At 32.5% G+C, this 14,015-nt stretch overlaps 3 protein-coding genes across 3 annotated transcripts; all 3 read right to left on the bottom strand.

The window, feature by feature from the left end:
- Nucleotides 1–1,994: 1,994 nt before the first annotated feature.
- Nucleotides 1,995–3,549, bottom strand: LOC145575951 (uncharacterized). Its single transcript, XM_081633737.1, has 3 exons — nt 3,406–3,549; nt 2,861–3,306; nt 1,995–2,443 (listed from the first exon to the last, which is right to left on the bottom strand). The coding sequence occupies exons 2-3, from the start codon at nt 3,290–3,292 to the stop codon at nt 2,240–2,242; spliced, it is 636 nt and encodes a 211-aa protein (XP_081489863.1). The 5' UTR covers nt 3,293–3,306; nt 3,406–3,549; the 3' UTR covers nt 1,995–2,239.
- Nucleotides 3,550–3,967: 418 nt separating this feature from the next.
- Nucleotides 3,968–5,510, bottom strand: LOC145575950 (uncharacterized). The gene is made up of 3 exons (XM_081633736.1): nt 5,408–5,510; nt 4,524–4,970; nt 3,968–4,417 (listed from the first exon to the last, which is right to left on the bottom strand). Exons 2-3 carry the CDS (start codon nt 4,944–4,946, stop codon nt 4,202–4,204), a joined length of 639 nt encoding a protein of 212 aa, XP_081489862.1. The 5' UTR covers nt 4,947–4,970; nt 5,408–5,510; the 3' UTR covers nt 3,968–4,201.
- Nucleotides 5,511–7,211: 1,701 nt separating this feature from the next.
- On the bottom strand, nt 7,212–8,797 carry LOC145574245 (jasmonate-induced protein homolog). Its single transcript, XM_081631993.1, has 3 exons — nt 8,700–8,797; nt 7,901–8,329; nt 7,212–7,663 (listed from the first exon to the last, which is right to left on the bottom strand). Exons 2-3 carry the CDS (start codon nt 8,300–8,302, stop codon nt 7,457–7,459), a joined length of 609 nt encoding a protein of 202 aa, XP_081488119.1. The 5' UTR covers nt 8,303–8,329; nt 8,700–8,797; the 3' UTR covers nt 7,212–7,456.
- Nucleotides 8,798–14,015: the final 5,218 nt, after the last annotated feature.

Raw genomic sequence — 14,015 nt, 5'->3', positions numbered from 1 at the left:
GACTTCACTTTTCCGGCATTGACCATCATGTGACATGCACGTGATGTTTAAAAAATGTATTTTCCTTCTTATTTTTTCCTATGATTATGAGGAAAGAAAAGGAATTTTGAGAGAAAATATGAGGATAGAAAGAGCCGAGAGAGGAAGTGAAAACGTGAGAAAAAAAAGAACAAAAATGTCTTTTTAAAACATCATGTTCCATGTGCGTGATGCTCCACACCGGAAAAGTAAAGTCAATGAACGATCCTATTTCAACATCAAGGTCTCTCCTCACAACAAAAATGAGTTATAAGGATCTTTTCATCACTTTAAACGTATAAGATCCTTCTTTTACAAAAAAGTGAACATATAAGTACATACTTTTCTGACAATTTTTTTCTAACAAATTTTCCTATAACGAAAACTAACTCCTTTTTTTTCTTGACATATTTTTTTTTTCACGCTTATCAATGTGCAATTGTAATGATTAATATCTCTAGTTATTAAGAGTATAATATCTCTAGTCATCTTTGTTGAAAGTTTGAAACTACAGAAGCTTGAACGCAACAAATTAAAGAATTCATAAAGAAGTGAAAATTTTGTTAAAAACTACTCGGTATTAATTAAAGCGCATGTTTTGAAAACAAATACCTATTGATTTTTTTTTTTTTAAAAAAAAAAAAAAAAAAACTACCACAAAGTTGTAAAACGTTTAAGTAATTATACCATTCTAATAATTCTAACTACAATATTCGGCATGTAGATTTTACATAGCTTACGATCATCGGCTATTTTACTTTTTATCTTTACCTTATAAAATCACTATTTAAATTACACTTCATAAAGATAAAAAATGATAAAAAGTGTTACTTAAAATTTTTACAACTTTGTGATAGTTCTTTTAAAAAAATAATAATAATAGGTATTTGTTTTCAAAATATCTTTGGTAGTAGACAAAATTTCCTAAAGTAAAAGTTGTTTAATAAAGTGAAAGCATGAACGCAACAAATTGAAGAATTCGTAAAGGAGTAAAAGTTGTTTAATAAAGTGAATGCAGCATCGCTGTCGTGCAGATTAATTTAGAAGACACTGACGAATTAGAAGGCATATACAAATATAACATGACTTGGAAGACTTTGAAAGTAGGATTCAAGACTTTTAAATCAAAGTAGGATTGATTGATTAATTACAGGAGTTGATTAGCAATACCTTTCAAAGTCGGTGTAAATAGTGAGTCGAGGGTGATGGAAGAAATGCGATTGTGTTTTACTCTTTTCATGCGCGGAGTTTTAAAAGAAATTAGATAAAGGAATAAAATATAAAGGTAGTGGGGTAAGGTGAAGAATAAAAATTATAAAAAGCAAAAGTAGTTGACGGAATTGGAGGAGAGAGAATATGAAATTAATAATATATGATTTATGTTGGGTCCACTAGGTGAGAAAAATAAATTAAATATTATTGTAAAAAAATTCCACATAAGGAAATGGAGCAAAGTATTTCTGAACGACCGAAAAAGTAAAGCGGAGCAAGTATTTAAAGATGGAGGGAGTATCTCTTTCCTTTCATTCTTCCCACTCAAAGCCAAAACTACTTTTTTTTTAATATATATATAATTATTATTAGTATTTTCCTCTCAAAATCATTATTTTTGAATAAATTATCAACCTACTATTTTTCTTTTACCATTTTTAGAACTCCAACCACCCCACTTATCTCTTATATTATTTAAGTCAATTAAAATGCCCCTAAAACTGTGTGTCGATTAATGTATAACACTTATTTAAACACGAAAAAAGCAACCTTCACAACTTAACAATTTACTGACATACAATAATGTACCCTCTATTAAGGATCTCTGCCTACGATATGAGTGTTGAAATTTTAGTGAAACGTTCACTTCCCTTGCCCAAAATCCAAGGTTCTTGCCTACAAGAAGTAGTAATTAAGAATAACTTTGAAACATATTTTGTACGTACTCCATATGAGTTATATTCTTAATCTTTAGAGTCATAGAATAATACTAATATTCTCTTTGATTGATTGGACAGGCTTTAGACATAAAAGAAGCATAGATCCATTCTAGCTTATCTAAGTTTGTCCAATATTCGAGGTTCTTGCTTCCACTTACATACGCACAACCAATTCAGCTGATTATCAATTAGGACGACTTAAGATTATTTACGAGCTGAGTGTAAGATAAGCATAGATGTTATTACATGTTAACTTCTTTCTTCAATTCCGGCATTTAGATACCATCAGTTTACTTATTAGCAATAGGGGAATGATCAAAGCTTGCACGAAGCAACGTTAGTTTTTCACCATAGTCCTTGATATCAGCAGCTGCTACAGCACCAGTCTCGCTGTCCCAGCAATGACTTGTACTACGCGATGCATCCAATTTTTGTTCGATTTCATTCCATTCCATTTTCATGAGCCGGCCTAGTTGCCCTGCTTCTACATACACCTGCAAGACAAATGAATGAATAATTGACTGACTGCGATGATCAATTATTAAACCAAATATACTACACCAGTTTCTAAATTCTAATCAATTATTTAACCAACAACTTTATTCAACTGTAGAACCCACAATAATGAAAAAGTTGTTGATTTATTCACGAAAATGCCCCATGAGAAACAGAGAATTTCCCTTTTTTTAACACTTCATTTTGATTTGTTTGTACTAACATACTTTAATCCAATTATGGTACATGCATTTTGTTTATTACATTACCTCTCTTACCCCAAATATTATTTCTTTTACCCTCACTTTGTCTTACTTTATCCGCCTTTTTTTTTACACCTACCCAATAGTAAATGTTAAGATAAAATGAAAACAGATCAAATGTAGCACCTTTTATTAAGTATGGTTATAACATACCCTTTTAAGCTCATTAGGGTTGTCCGGCTTGTCCCAAGCCAAGAGCCATCCAAGCTTAGGAGGAGCATGATTATCAATATGACCATATATCATCGAACCTTTCGACCCTACAACCACCGGGAGAGTCCCTTGCCACGGGACGCCTTGGTGCACAAACCCACCACTAGCATGCTCACCAATAGTCTTATCATGAGGCTTGGCTATGAATTGCCCCTTCCAATCATGGGACTTATTAAGCATAATTCCACAAGGTTGGAGATTCTTTATTACTCCTGTCACCAAAACTAGCTCATCTTGGCTCACCTTCGCTTTCTCCTTGTTGTTTGCTAACATTGTTTGTGCTTCTTTCTTTGCCTGCTCTCCTATTGTTGCTCTCTCTGCCTTCCCCGCGAACTGATGAATTGCACCTCGGACTTGTTGGTCTGATGCCATTGTAGTCGCGCCACCTAAAGCGTTGCAAAAAACATATATCAGATTGAAACCAACACTATATATATCATTATTCCATAGTAAAAATACACAGAAATGAAGAAAGCTAAGTATACCTTAATTAAGTACAATATTAATTGATGAGTGAAGTTTATGGTTAACTGTTTTCTATTGTGTATTTATGAAGGGAAAGAGAAAAAGGTTGCGTACATATGCATTTTGATGAATCTAATAGTACTATAGGTGGCAAAATAGTGTAAGAAGAATCAAGTCGAAAAAGAAAAGAAAGAACTACTCTAAATATTGAAGTCGGAATTTGGGGATAAAATAATGCCGTGTCTTTGTCATAATATTTGAAACTAAGAGAATATAATTAATTGTCTTTAGGGGCTTCTTAGAGGTTATTATATTCATAATGTGTAGAATTAAATTTAGGTTGGACGCATTGAAAAATTAATGAGGAGTCGTATGATTTTTTATTTTTTGATACTTAGAAAGGATTAGGCCGAAAATTATTTGACAAAATATTTTACGTGTATTAGCTAAGGTTCAATGTTTCTGATTATCACATACGATTATTATTAATTACTTAGTTTAGATCAATTATAAATGATATCAACTGATTAGGATCATTAGTACTCTGCAATGAGATGGTATTAAAGCATAGATATTAAGATATGTCGATCAGAACCACATTCCTTCTTCCAATTATACAAAACCAAAGAGCATAATTTATTAAATACAATATTCAAACATGATAAAGTTTGCATAATGGAAAATGCGGGTTATAAAAGTCCAAGTGCCCCTGTGCTAGTAAGATATACTTTTTTGTCCAAATTACAATATTAACGTGACTATTTATTTTGCACAAAGAGGTACAATATTATATTATGTCGATGACAGGTCTTGGAATTAAGACTGGGAAGTGTTTTCATCAAAGAACACGCGATCAAAGCTTGCACCAAGCAAAGCCAGGTTGTCCCCTAGAAGGTTAATTTCAGCAGCTGCTATAGCTCCTGTCTCGCTATCCACGGACCGACTTTCGTTGCTAGATGCATCCAATTTTTGCTCAATATCACTCCATTCCATTTTCATGAGCTTGCTTAGATCCCCAGCTTCCACATACACCTAAAAAAAATTTCAAAAAAAAAAAAAAAAAAAAAAAAAAACTTGAACAATGAATAAAAATTACATAAAAGTCATAGTTTAAAAACAAATTAATCCAAAGCATTACTTTGTGTTCATCAGAACTCTGAGCCTTGAACCAAGCTAAGAGATATCCAAGCTGAGGTAAAGCCTTATCGAAGGTACCATATATCAACGCGGCCTTACAGCCTATGATCACGGGGCCTGGACCGCCTCCACCTGGAATATGAGGCAAAGTAGGAGCCCTATGAATAAACCCACCACTACCAACATTTGTAGGAGGTGCCACTACGAAAACTCCAAACCCATTAAGCGTTTTATTTAGCACAAGTGGCCTGTTTTGGGAATTTTTCATAACACCTGCAACTGTAGCGAGTTGAATCTCGTCTGCATCATTATTGTTGTTGTTTTCCAACAAGGTTTGCGCCTCCTTCATCGCCTCACTGATTGTTGCTTTCTCCTCGACGGTTAATTGGGTTACACCCTGGTCTACTTGTTGCACCGAAGTCATTGTTTCCTAACTAGCTAGCTACCTCTACAAGGAAAAAAAAAAAATTGTTACTCAAAATTCATTCTATATGATTGTAAACAACAACAAACATTAAGGTATGTATGTATTGTACTACGTATTATTTAAGACGAAAGACAAGTAGATCGAGTATCAGGTTTTGTTTTTTCAACTTATCCTTGTTAAAATCAGATCAGAAAAATACAAAATATTAGAGCAAAAATCTAAGGATTTAGACAAGTAAAAACAAATTGAATGAACATATATAGCCTTAATTCATATACTTGTATATTTTACGTATGGTTGGAATAATATTGAACAATACTCGTATATGATATAATATAAAACAATAGAGTACAATGTACTAGTAATAAATTAAATTGAGATAGCTATTAGTGTTAGTTCGACCCGACCTTAATTATGATCAACTATATATAGAAAAGAGATTAGGATAGAATGTATACCTCAGATCGAATGCAATAATGGAAATTAAAGAAGATTAATATGAATTGCAATAATGGATGAAGATTGAATAATTTTGGATTCACCATTTGTATGTATTTATAGAGGGGCGAACAAGTAACGAAATTATTTTAATATAGCAGGCCAAAATTAAGAAAAATTATTGTCAAAATTGATGGCTTGACGTGTAGGATAGTAGTTGTCATAAACTTATCTAAAAAATGCTGTTTGCACTTCATATAGTTATTTGTATTCATTTTAGGGTAATGGTATACATAGCCCTTACGACTATATATAAGCATTAAAAACAGTTTTGGAAATTGTATAAAATTAGGAATTCGTGACAAAAACACGCGCAGATCAATGTAATTAGTGTGAATTTGTCATGGTTTTCTAAATTTAAATCGTTTTCAAAAGTATTTTTAATGCTTATATGTAGCCCTAATGGCTATGTATAGCATTTTCCTTCATTTTAGTAGTCATATTAATATTGTTAATAATTAATATGCATGAATTGTCAATTGTATGGAATATAATGACAAATTGTCCTTGTTGAAATTAAATGTCGGTGTTTGTTCAAAGTCGTCCATGTTTATCCATTGAATCTTAATGAGCAAGCTAAGCTCCCAATTTTTGTATGGAGTACAAGGTTTGATAGAAAATGCACTTTATGTCTCGATTCATTGTGTTAGATTAATTTTTAACCCACACATTTAACACGTTATTTGAGAAAGTTATCAGAAAATGTAAATTTGTTATCCGCGGATCGGAGTAAATTCTTTAATCATAACAACTTATCACTAATCTGATATCGTGGTAAAATTATTTCAATAAATTACTTATTAATCTAATCTAATATCTTCGTTATTACTTATTATGTAGGACAAAGTAATGTATTGCAAGTAAATAATACTTTGTAAACAGTCCATTGTTAAAAAAAATAAATAAAATTGTGGCCATCTTAAAAAAAAAAAAAAAACGTATATAAATGTTGATCCATGTATTGACTATATTCCCATGATTCCGTGAACTGACATAATGTATAATTGTTAGTACATATATAAATAACTAGTTTTGTGCCCCTGCGATACTCGGGTTGTTTATTGAATTTAAAGATAAATTTTAATTTATAGGTCAAATTTTAAAATATATCATTGATACAAAATTAGTTAAAAATTGATGGTGCTTTTGTAACGATTTGTTATCTAGTAGGCATGTAATGACTAATTGTTGGTGGAAATGTTCGATTTAATACATTAAAAAAATAAGAAAAAATTAGCAAATAAATTAAATTAAATAAATCTTCAAAGCACGTTGGTTGACCCGAACCCAAAACTTTGGGCAAGGGTTGAACATTTATTGACTCGTAACCTAAAGTGACCCAATCCGAGATGACTCATGATCCGACCCTAATTGTCAGGTCTACATAGTAATAAAATTCTATTAGATTGTGAAATATATTATTTTAACCGATTAGTATATATTATAAATGGATGTTTTAAGCTTTGAACTACTTCTTTCGCTCAAAAAAATATTATGATATAAAAAATAAAGTTATATGATAATTTTTGAGAATTATAATCTAATAATTTTGAGAATTATAATCGAAGTTGTAACGTCAAGTGTCGCTACCTCATGACCTGACTAAAAGTTTAGCTTTATATATTAGTTATGTGATATGATTCTTCAAATCAGTTAGCAAAAAAGTACCCTTAACATGAACTTATCAAGAAAAACATGCAGTATAAAAGTAATACGAAGTAATATAAAGCATTCTTCAAAAAAAAAAAAAAAAAAAAAAAAAAGTAATATAAAGCAAGCATTCTTTATTTATATAAGCACTAGATGTATGTATCATCCATCTTTCATCATTATTGCAAAACCAAGAGGGCATTACTTAGCATATTATAGATGATAATGCCTGCATTATACATTATGCAGTTTAATTATTTAATTAAGTCAAAGTGCCCCTTTAATTTGGTTACGTTGTTAATTAAGTACGTAGATGAGATACATTTCTCATTATATATAGATAATGGCGGTCTTTTTATTTAAGACTGCGAGGCATCGAAGAACTGATCAAAGGTAGCACCAATCAAAGCCATGTTGTTGTCACCGTTCTCAATTTTAGCACTTGCAGCAGCGCCGGTTTCGCTATCCCAGTAGCGAGATACGCCGATGGATTCATCAAGTTTCTTTTCAATTTCAGTTAGCTGCATTTTCATGAGCTTGGTTAGATGTCCAGCTTCCACATACACCTGCAACAAACAAAAACAGTCATTATTCGTCGAATTAGGTCACAGCAGGTGGATGAGATTTGAACCAGTGACCTTCTTATCACGCAGACTTTTGATATTATTAGAGAACCAAGTCAGTTAAAAGTGAAAATTGAGTGTCCTTTTAAGGATGATTACTATAGAATTTTCAGGCTAGGGCCTGTACGTGATTGGTTCTATATTCTATGATCGCATGGCATATTGTGCTGAGCAACTAACCTTGCTAATTCCATTGGAATCTAGAGTAGGTTTGTCCCAAGCCAAGAGCCATCCAAGCTGAGGAAGAGCCTTATCATAGTGACCATATATCACAACACCCTTGGAGTCTACAGTCACAGTAGGGAGTGCCCAAGCTCTACCCTCGTGCACGAATGCACCTTCTCCCGTTGTCATAGTTTCAGAAGGTCCGGCTATGAAAACTCCTCTCCAGCTGTTGGATTTGTTAAGCTTTAAATCGCGGCCTTGTTGGTTTTTCATGACACCGGAAACCAACACAAACTTATCTTGGCTCGCCTTTGTATTCTTGATGTTGTTAGCTTGGACAGACTTCGCCTCCTTCAATGCCTCTTCGATTGCTGCTTTCTCCTTGCCAGATAATTGGTGCACTTGCGACGATGCCATTGTTACCTTGCTTAACTTGTTGCTGGCCTGAGGGTCAATTCCAAACAGTGCACATTACCAAAGTAACTTAATCCAACAAAAAAGGCAATATTTAACACTTCAATAGTTCAATATATATGCTCCATTTATAAGCCAATTACATATTGCTATATGCATGAATGAACGAATATTCATGCATGAATATTGGAAGAAATAAGCACTAGCTTAGCATAAAACATACTCCAATATAGATTGTATTATGAGTGTAGTTTATGTAGTTCATTCATGAATATTTTTGGAAGAAAAGAGCATTGACGTAGATTGTATTACAACACAAAATCGAAATTTATGTAGCTTATGCATATATGAATATTGAAAGAAATAAACACTATCTATAACATAAAACATGCATATATACCTTAAGTTGATCTTGTAATTGATAGAAGTTTATGCTTTGCAATGCAAAGATATTCTTAGTGCAATGGTGTATTTATAGTGGAAATGAGTAAAAAGGTTGCGTAAACAAGCATTCATAATGGACTATTACTATTGACAAAAAGGAATAAAATGAATAAGGTCGAATAGCTTTTTCAACGAAGAATATGATAAAATTTTATTGTCATTATGTCTATGATGGGATCATGGGATACTAGATAACAAAAAAGAAAAGGACCACTAGTCCACTACTTACTACTCCGTACTATTTTTCTTGTATTTATATCAAAGTTTTTGTCTAAAATTTTATTTTATTTCTTCTTTCTCGTTTTATTAGCATAAAAAAGGGAGAAATTCTTTACAAAAAACAAATTCTTGTTATCGTGTAGGAACTTGTATAGTAAAAAAAATTCGATGTTTTTGCCTCTAGTTCGATCTGCACTATTTTTTCAGCTACAATGATTGAAAACTACGTACTATTCTAGTAACTAGCTTAAGGCTCGTGTCATGTACGATAATTCAAACTTTTTAAAGAAAAATAATTATATCCAATAAATAGAATTTGATAAAACATACAAATTAAATATATAGAAATTATAATGTCATAATGTATATTAATTGGCAAAGCAACAAATTATCTTAAAAATGAATTTTTTTAGGCTACCCAAATTCAAGAATTTTTCAGGCGGAGCTTAGTTTGATTAGGTCTAGTGGCCATATTTATAAATGTATTTTTAATAAACATCAAAAATCAATAAAACAACAAACTAATATCTCCACTAAAACTATTAGCAAAAGTGCAAACATACACAAAATTACAAATAATATATTACCTTTACATCTAAAAAATCATTTGTCAAACACAATATTTATTTTATAGCTATACTATACCCTATAAATCCTTAATTTATGATAATATGTACGTATAGTATGCAGTAAAATTTAATAAACAAAATTTTAATTAACTTAAATATATAGTTATCTTAAATTGAAATTGAAATAAAATATATTAGCTGGAGGTATTTAAAAAAAAACAGATTAAGTGATGTTTTAAAGTAAATTCTTTAACATCTATTATATGAATCAACTTATTATAACTTTTTTGGCAAAATCTAATAATACTCCATTTAAAAGATAGTTAAAAAGGGGTTGAAGTAATTATTTAGGTAAATGTATATAGATTAATTATGAACACCAAATAAAAAGGAATATATATTGGAATGATATTATTATAGAATCAAATATTAACAAAAAAAAAGGTTAAAAAGGGAAGGGGATTTTAGAGGGAAAAAACAGCACCAGAATGTGACATGTGTCACTCCCGGTGTCTGTTTTAGTATTAAGTTATTGATGACTACTCCCTCCATTTTTAAATACTTGGTTCATTTTTTATTTTCGGCCGTTTTTAAATATTTGCTACACTTTTCATTTTCGGCCGTTTTTAAATACTTGCTCCATTTTCTTATTTAGAAAGTTTTTACAATATTCAATTTATTTATCTCAACTAGTAGATTCAATATAAATCATATTTTATTAATTCATATTCTCTGTCCTCCAATTCTCTCAACTACTTTAGATTTTAATAATTTTTTATTCCTCTACCTACCCCACTACCTCCACATTTTAATATTTTCTTTAATTTCTCCTAAAACTCTACACATGGAAAAATTGAGCAAATATTTAAAAACAGAGGGAATATCTTATAACATCTTGTCAAAAAAAAAAAAGAGAGAGAGAGAGACGTACTATCTTATAACAAAATGCAAGAATTTGAAGAATTTTATCATAACTGTATGATCTTAATATGCTACCCATTTCTATTTTATTAAAAGTTAAATAGGTAAAATAGATACTTGTAAATAAAATGAGTTGGGCCGATAAATTTTATGGTACATGGAAAGACACATGAATATGGGATGGAGGAATTGAACTGTTCAAGTAGTTTAGTAGTCGTGAAAAACCTTTCAGGCTAACTGCCTAAAATATGAATCTAAAGCTAATACGTACATTTGTTTTGATCGATCCACTTATAAATCTCAGCTCTATATGAGTTAATAGTGGATACTAAGGGTATTCTAATAATTGTACTCGTACGTATTGTCTGAGAGCCAGTCACCTATATGAGAGCCAAGCACCCATATTAGGGTAAGTCGCTCGTATCATTATATTCACAATAGTATTGCATTATTAACATAGTACAAGTACATTGTTTAATTTTCGCTCGTCAACATATGGTAAAATCGTGCGCAAGTGGAAGCAAGAACATCGAACCTTTTGACAATAAGAAAATTTAATTTGTTTGCAAAGAATTTATCCCTTTATCTTTTTTTATGATGATAGAAAATGAATGAAGAAAATGAAATTTTAGACAAAAACTTGGATATGAAATTATGAATGAATCAATGCTTATTTAGTTGGGTTTTTTTTCCTTTCTTTTTAACTTCCCATCCAATCATACTAGCTTAAGGCCCGTGCCATGCACGGTAAGTCTAAGTTTTGTAAGAAAATTAATTATATCTAACAAATATAATTTGATAAAACATACAAATCAAATATATAGAAATTATAATGTCATAATCTATGTTAATAGACAAAGCAAAAAATTATCTAAAAATGGATTTTTTTAGGCTGCCCAAACCCGAGAATTTTTCAGGCGGGACTTGATTTGATTGGGTCTAGTGGTCATATTAGTAAATACTTATTAATAAATGCATTTTTAATAAACATCAAAAATCAATCAAACAACAAACTAAAATCTCCACTAAAACTATTAGCAAAAGTGCAATCATACACAAAAATACAAATAGTATATCCCCTTTTATATCTAAAAAGTCATTTGTCAAACACAACTTTTAATTTATAGCTATACGCATATACGATACTCTATAAATCCTTAATTTGTGATAATATGTATGTATAGTAGTGAAATTTCAGAAACAAAATTGTAATTAACTTAAATATATAGTTATATTAAATGGAAATTGAAATAAAATATTAGCTAAGGTATTTTTTTTAAAAAAAATTTATGTGATGTTATGTTTTAAAGTAATTTCTGTAACATCTATTATATGAATCAATTTATAATTACTTTTTTGGAAAAATCTAATAATACTCCATTTAAATGATAATTAAAATGGAGTTGAAATAATTATTTAGGTAAATATATATAGAATAATTATGAACATCAAATAAAAAGGAATATATATTTGTCGTAATATAAAAGATTTGGAATGATATTATTATAGAATAAAATATTAACAAAAAAAGGGGGCTTGCCCAATTGATCTTCATGATTAACATATTTTGTTAATCTAGTGTTTACTCATACTAGCCAGCTCATACTTGTGCTTTGTCAGCCGCTTAGTCACCAAGAAAGTAGGCCTAGATCCTAACTCCGTTTACTAACGGTAACAGTAGTAGTGTTCAAGCTGCTTCCTCCATTGAAGCTACCATACCACAATCTTCATCATCTCCAAGCTGCAACCAATAAACTGACCACCAACACCATCAATACCACCATTTTCGGCGGCTTCGCTACCGAATTAAACGAAAACCCGAAGAAGAAAAAGGTGAAATTAAGGGCTTGGTCAACTCCAAAGGTTAAAGGTGACCATTTTTCCTTGAAATTACTAACCTAGGGAGCTTTGTCAAGAATCTCTTGGACATAATTCTTGCCGACGTTGGCGGATGAGAGATCGATTTAAGTACGGACACCACCACCACCACCCTCCATTGCCGGAGTCATAGCTAGTTGTTGCCCAACACTAGTTTCAGTTTCATTGTCACTGCTACACCTTCCATCACCGGAGCTACTACACACCTGCCATTGTTGGGACTTTGAGAGAGAGGAGACACTACAAGAAAACAGACAAATAGCGACGGAAACGTTCCGACGGACATAAAATTCCGTCGCAAAAGTCAAAATTTACGACGGATTTTTATTCCGTCGGATATTTCCGACGAATTCTAAAAGTTCGTCGGAAATCCGTCGGAAATTTCCGACGGAATTAAAATCCGTCGTAAATTTTGACTTTTGCGACGGAATTTTCCGTCGTACACTACTATTTCCGACGAATTTTAATTCCGACGGAAATTCCGTCGGAAATTAATTTTAAAAAAAAAACCTTTAAAAAACCCCTTTAGAGAAAACCTAAAATAAGACGGTTCACTCTCTTTCCTCCTATCCTTTTCTCCTCCTTCCTCTTTCTCCCTGATGCGCCGCTCTCCTCTTCTTCTCTCTCCTTCCTATCTCCTCTTATTCTCTCTCTGCTTCCTCTCCTTCTCGTTTTCCTTTCTCCTCTTCTTCTCTCTCCTTTCTGTTCTCTTTTTCTCCATTGTCGGCCTCTCCTCTTCTCTTACTTTCTTTTGTTCTTGGTAGGTGGTGTTCATGATGCCGACGAGTTTGGTTTGGTGGTGTTCAAGACGCCGGTGAGTTTGGTTGGTGGTGTTCAAGTCGACTTCTCGCCAATTTTTAGAAATAAATGGTTTTTCATGTCAAATTCGACCCTGAAAACTTTAGATCTAGAGTTTTCAGGTTCGAATTTGACCTTTAAAACCCAAATTCGAGCCAATTTTGGGGTTTTTTGGGTGAAATTCAAGGTATGTACCTTTTTTCTTACTTATTTTTGTTTTTTGAGATTTTTTTTTTAATTTTATAGTGAATTGTGGTTGAATTGCGGTGGTGGTGGTGGTGGACTTGTCGGTGGCGGTGGTGTAGATCTAGGTCAGGGTTTGGGTTAGGGTTTGGGTGTTTTAGGTGCTTGGATCTGGGTATGGGTTTGGTGGGGTTTTGGTTAGTGTTCGGTCAAGGTTTGGTCGTTGGGGTGAGGTGGATTTGGTGTGGGTGCAGTGTGTCTGGTCGGTTTTAGGTGGGTGGGTGGGTGAGGGTTGGTTTTAAGTGTTGGGTGGATCTAGATCAGTTTTAGTGTAGGTGGTCGGTGGTGGTTCGCTTAGGGTGGTAGGTGATGGTTGTGGGGAATATTTGAGGAGTTTTTGTATTTAATTTGTTGCGGTGGAGGTGGCGGTTTAGCGGTGGGGGCTATTGGTGGTGGGGGGTGGTGCGGGCTTTTTTTTTTTGTTTTTTAAAAAGGATTTTCCGACGGAATTTCCGTCGGGAATTTCCGACGGACTTTTCCGTACCTTGAAAACCTCTTCCGATGCTTAAATCCGTCGGAATTTCCGTCGGAAAAGTGTTTACGACGGAAATTCCGTCGGAAAAGGTTGATTTTCCGACAAATACTATTACGACGACACGTTCCGACGGAATTCCGTCGGAAACACAATTTCCGACGGAAAACAA

Source organism: Chenopodium album, chromosome 13, assembly GCF_948465745.1.
Source record: "Chenopodium album chromosome 13, dcCheAlbu1.1, whole genome shotgun sequence".
Taxonomy (NCBI): Eukaryota; Viridiplantae; Streptophyta; class Magnoliopsida; order Caryophyllales; family Amaranthaceae; genus Chenopodium; species Chenopodium album.
This window is presented reverse-complemented; position numbering and strand designations above follow the sequence as displayed.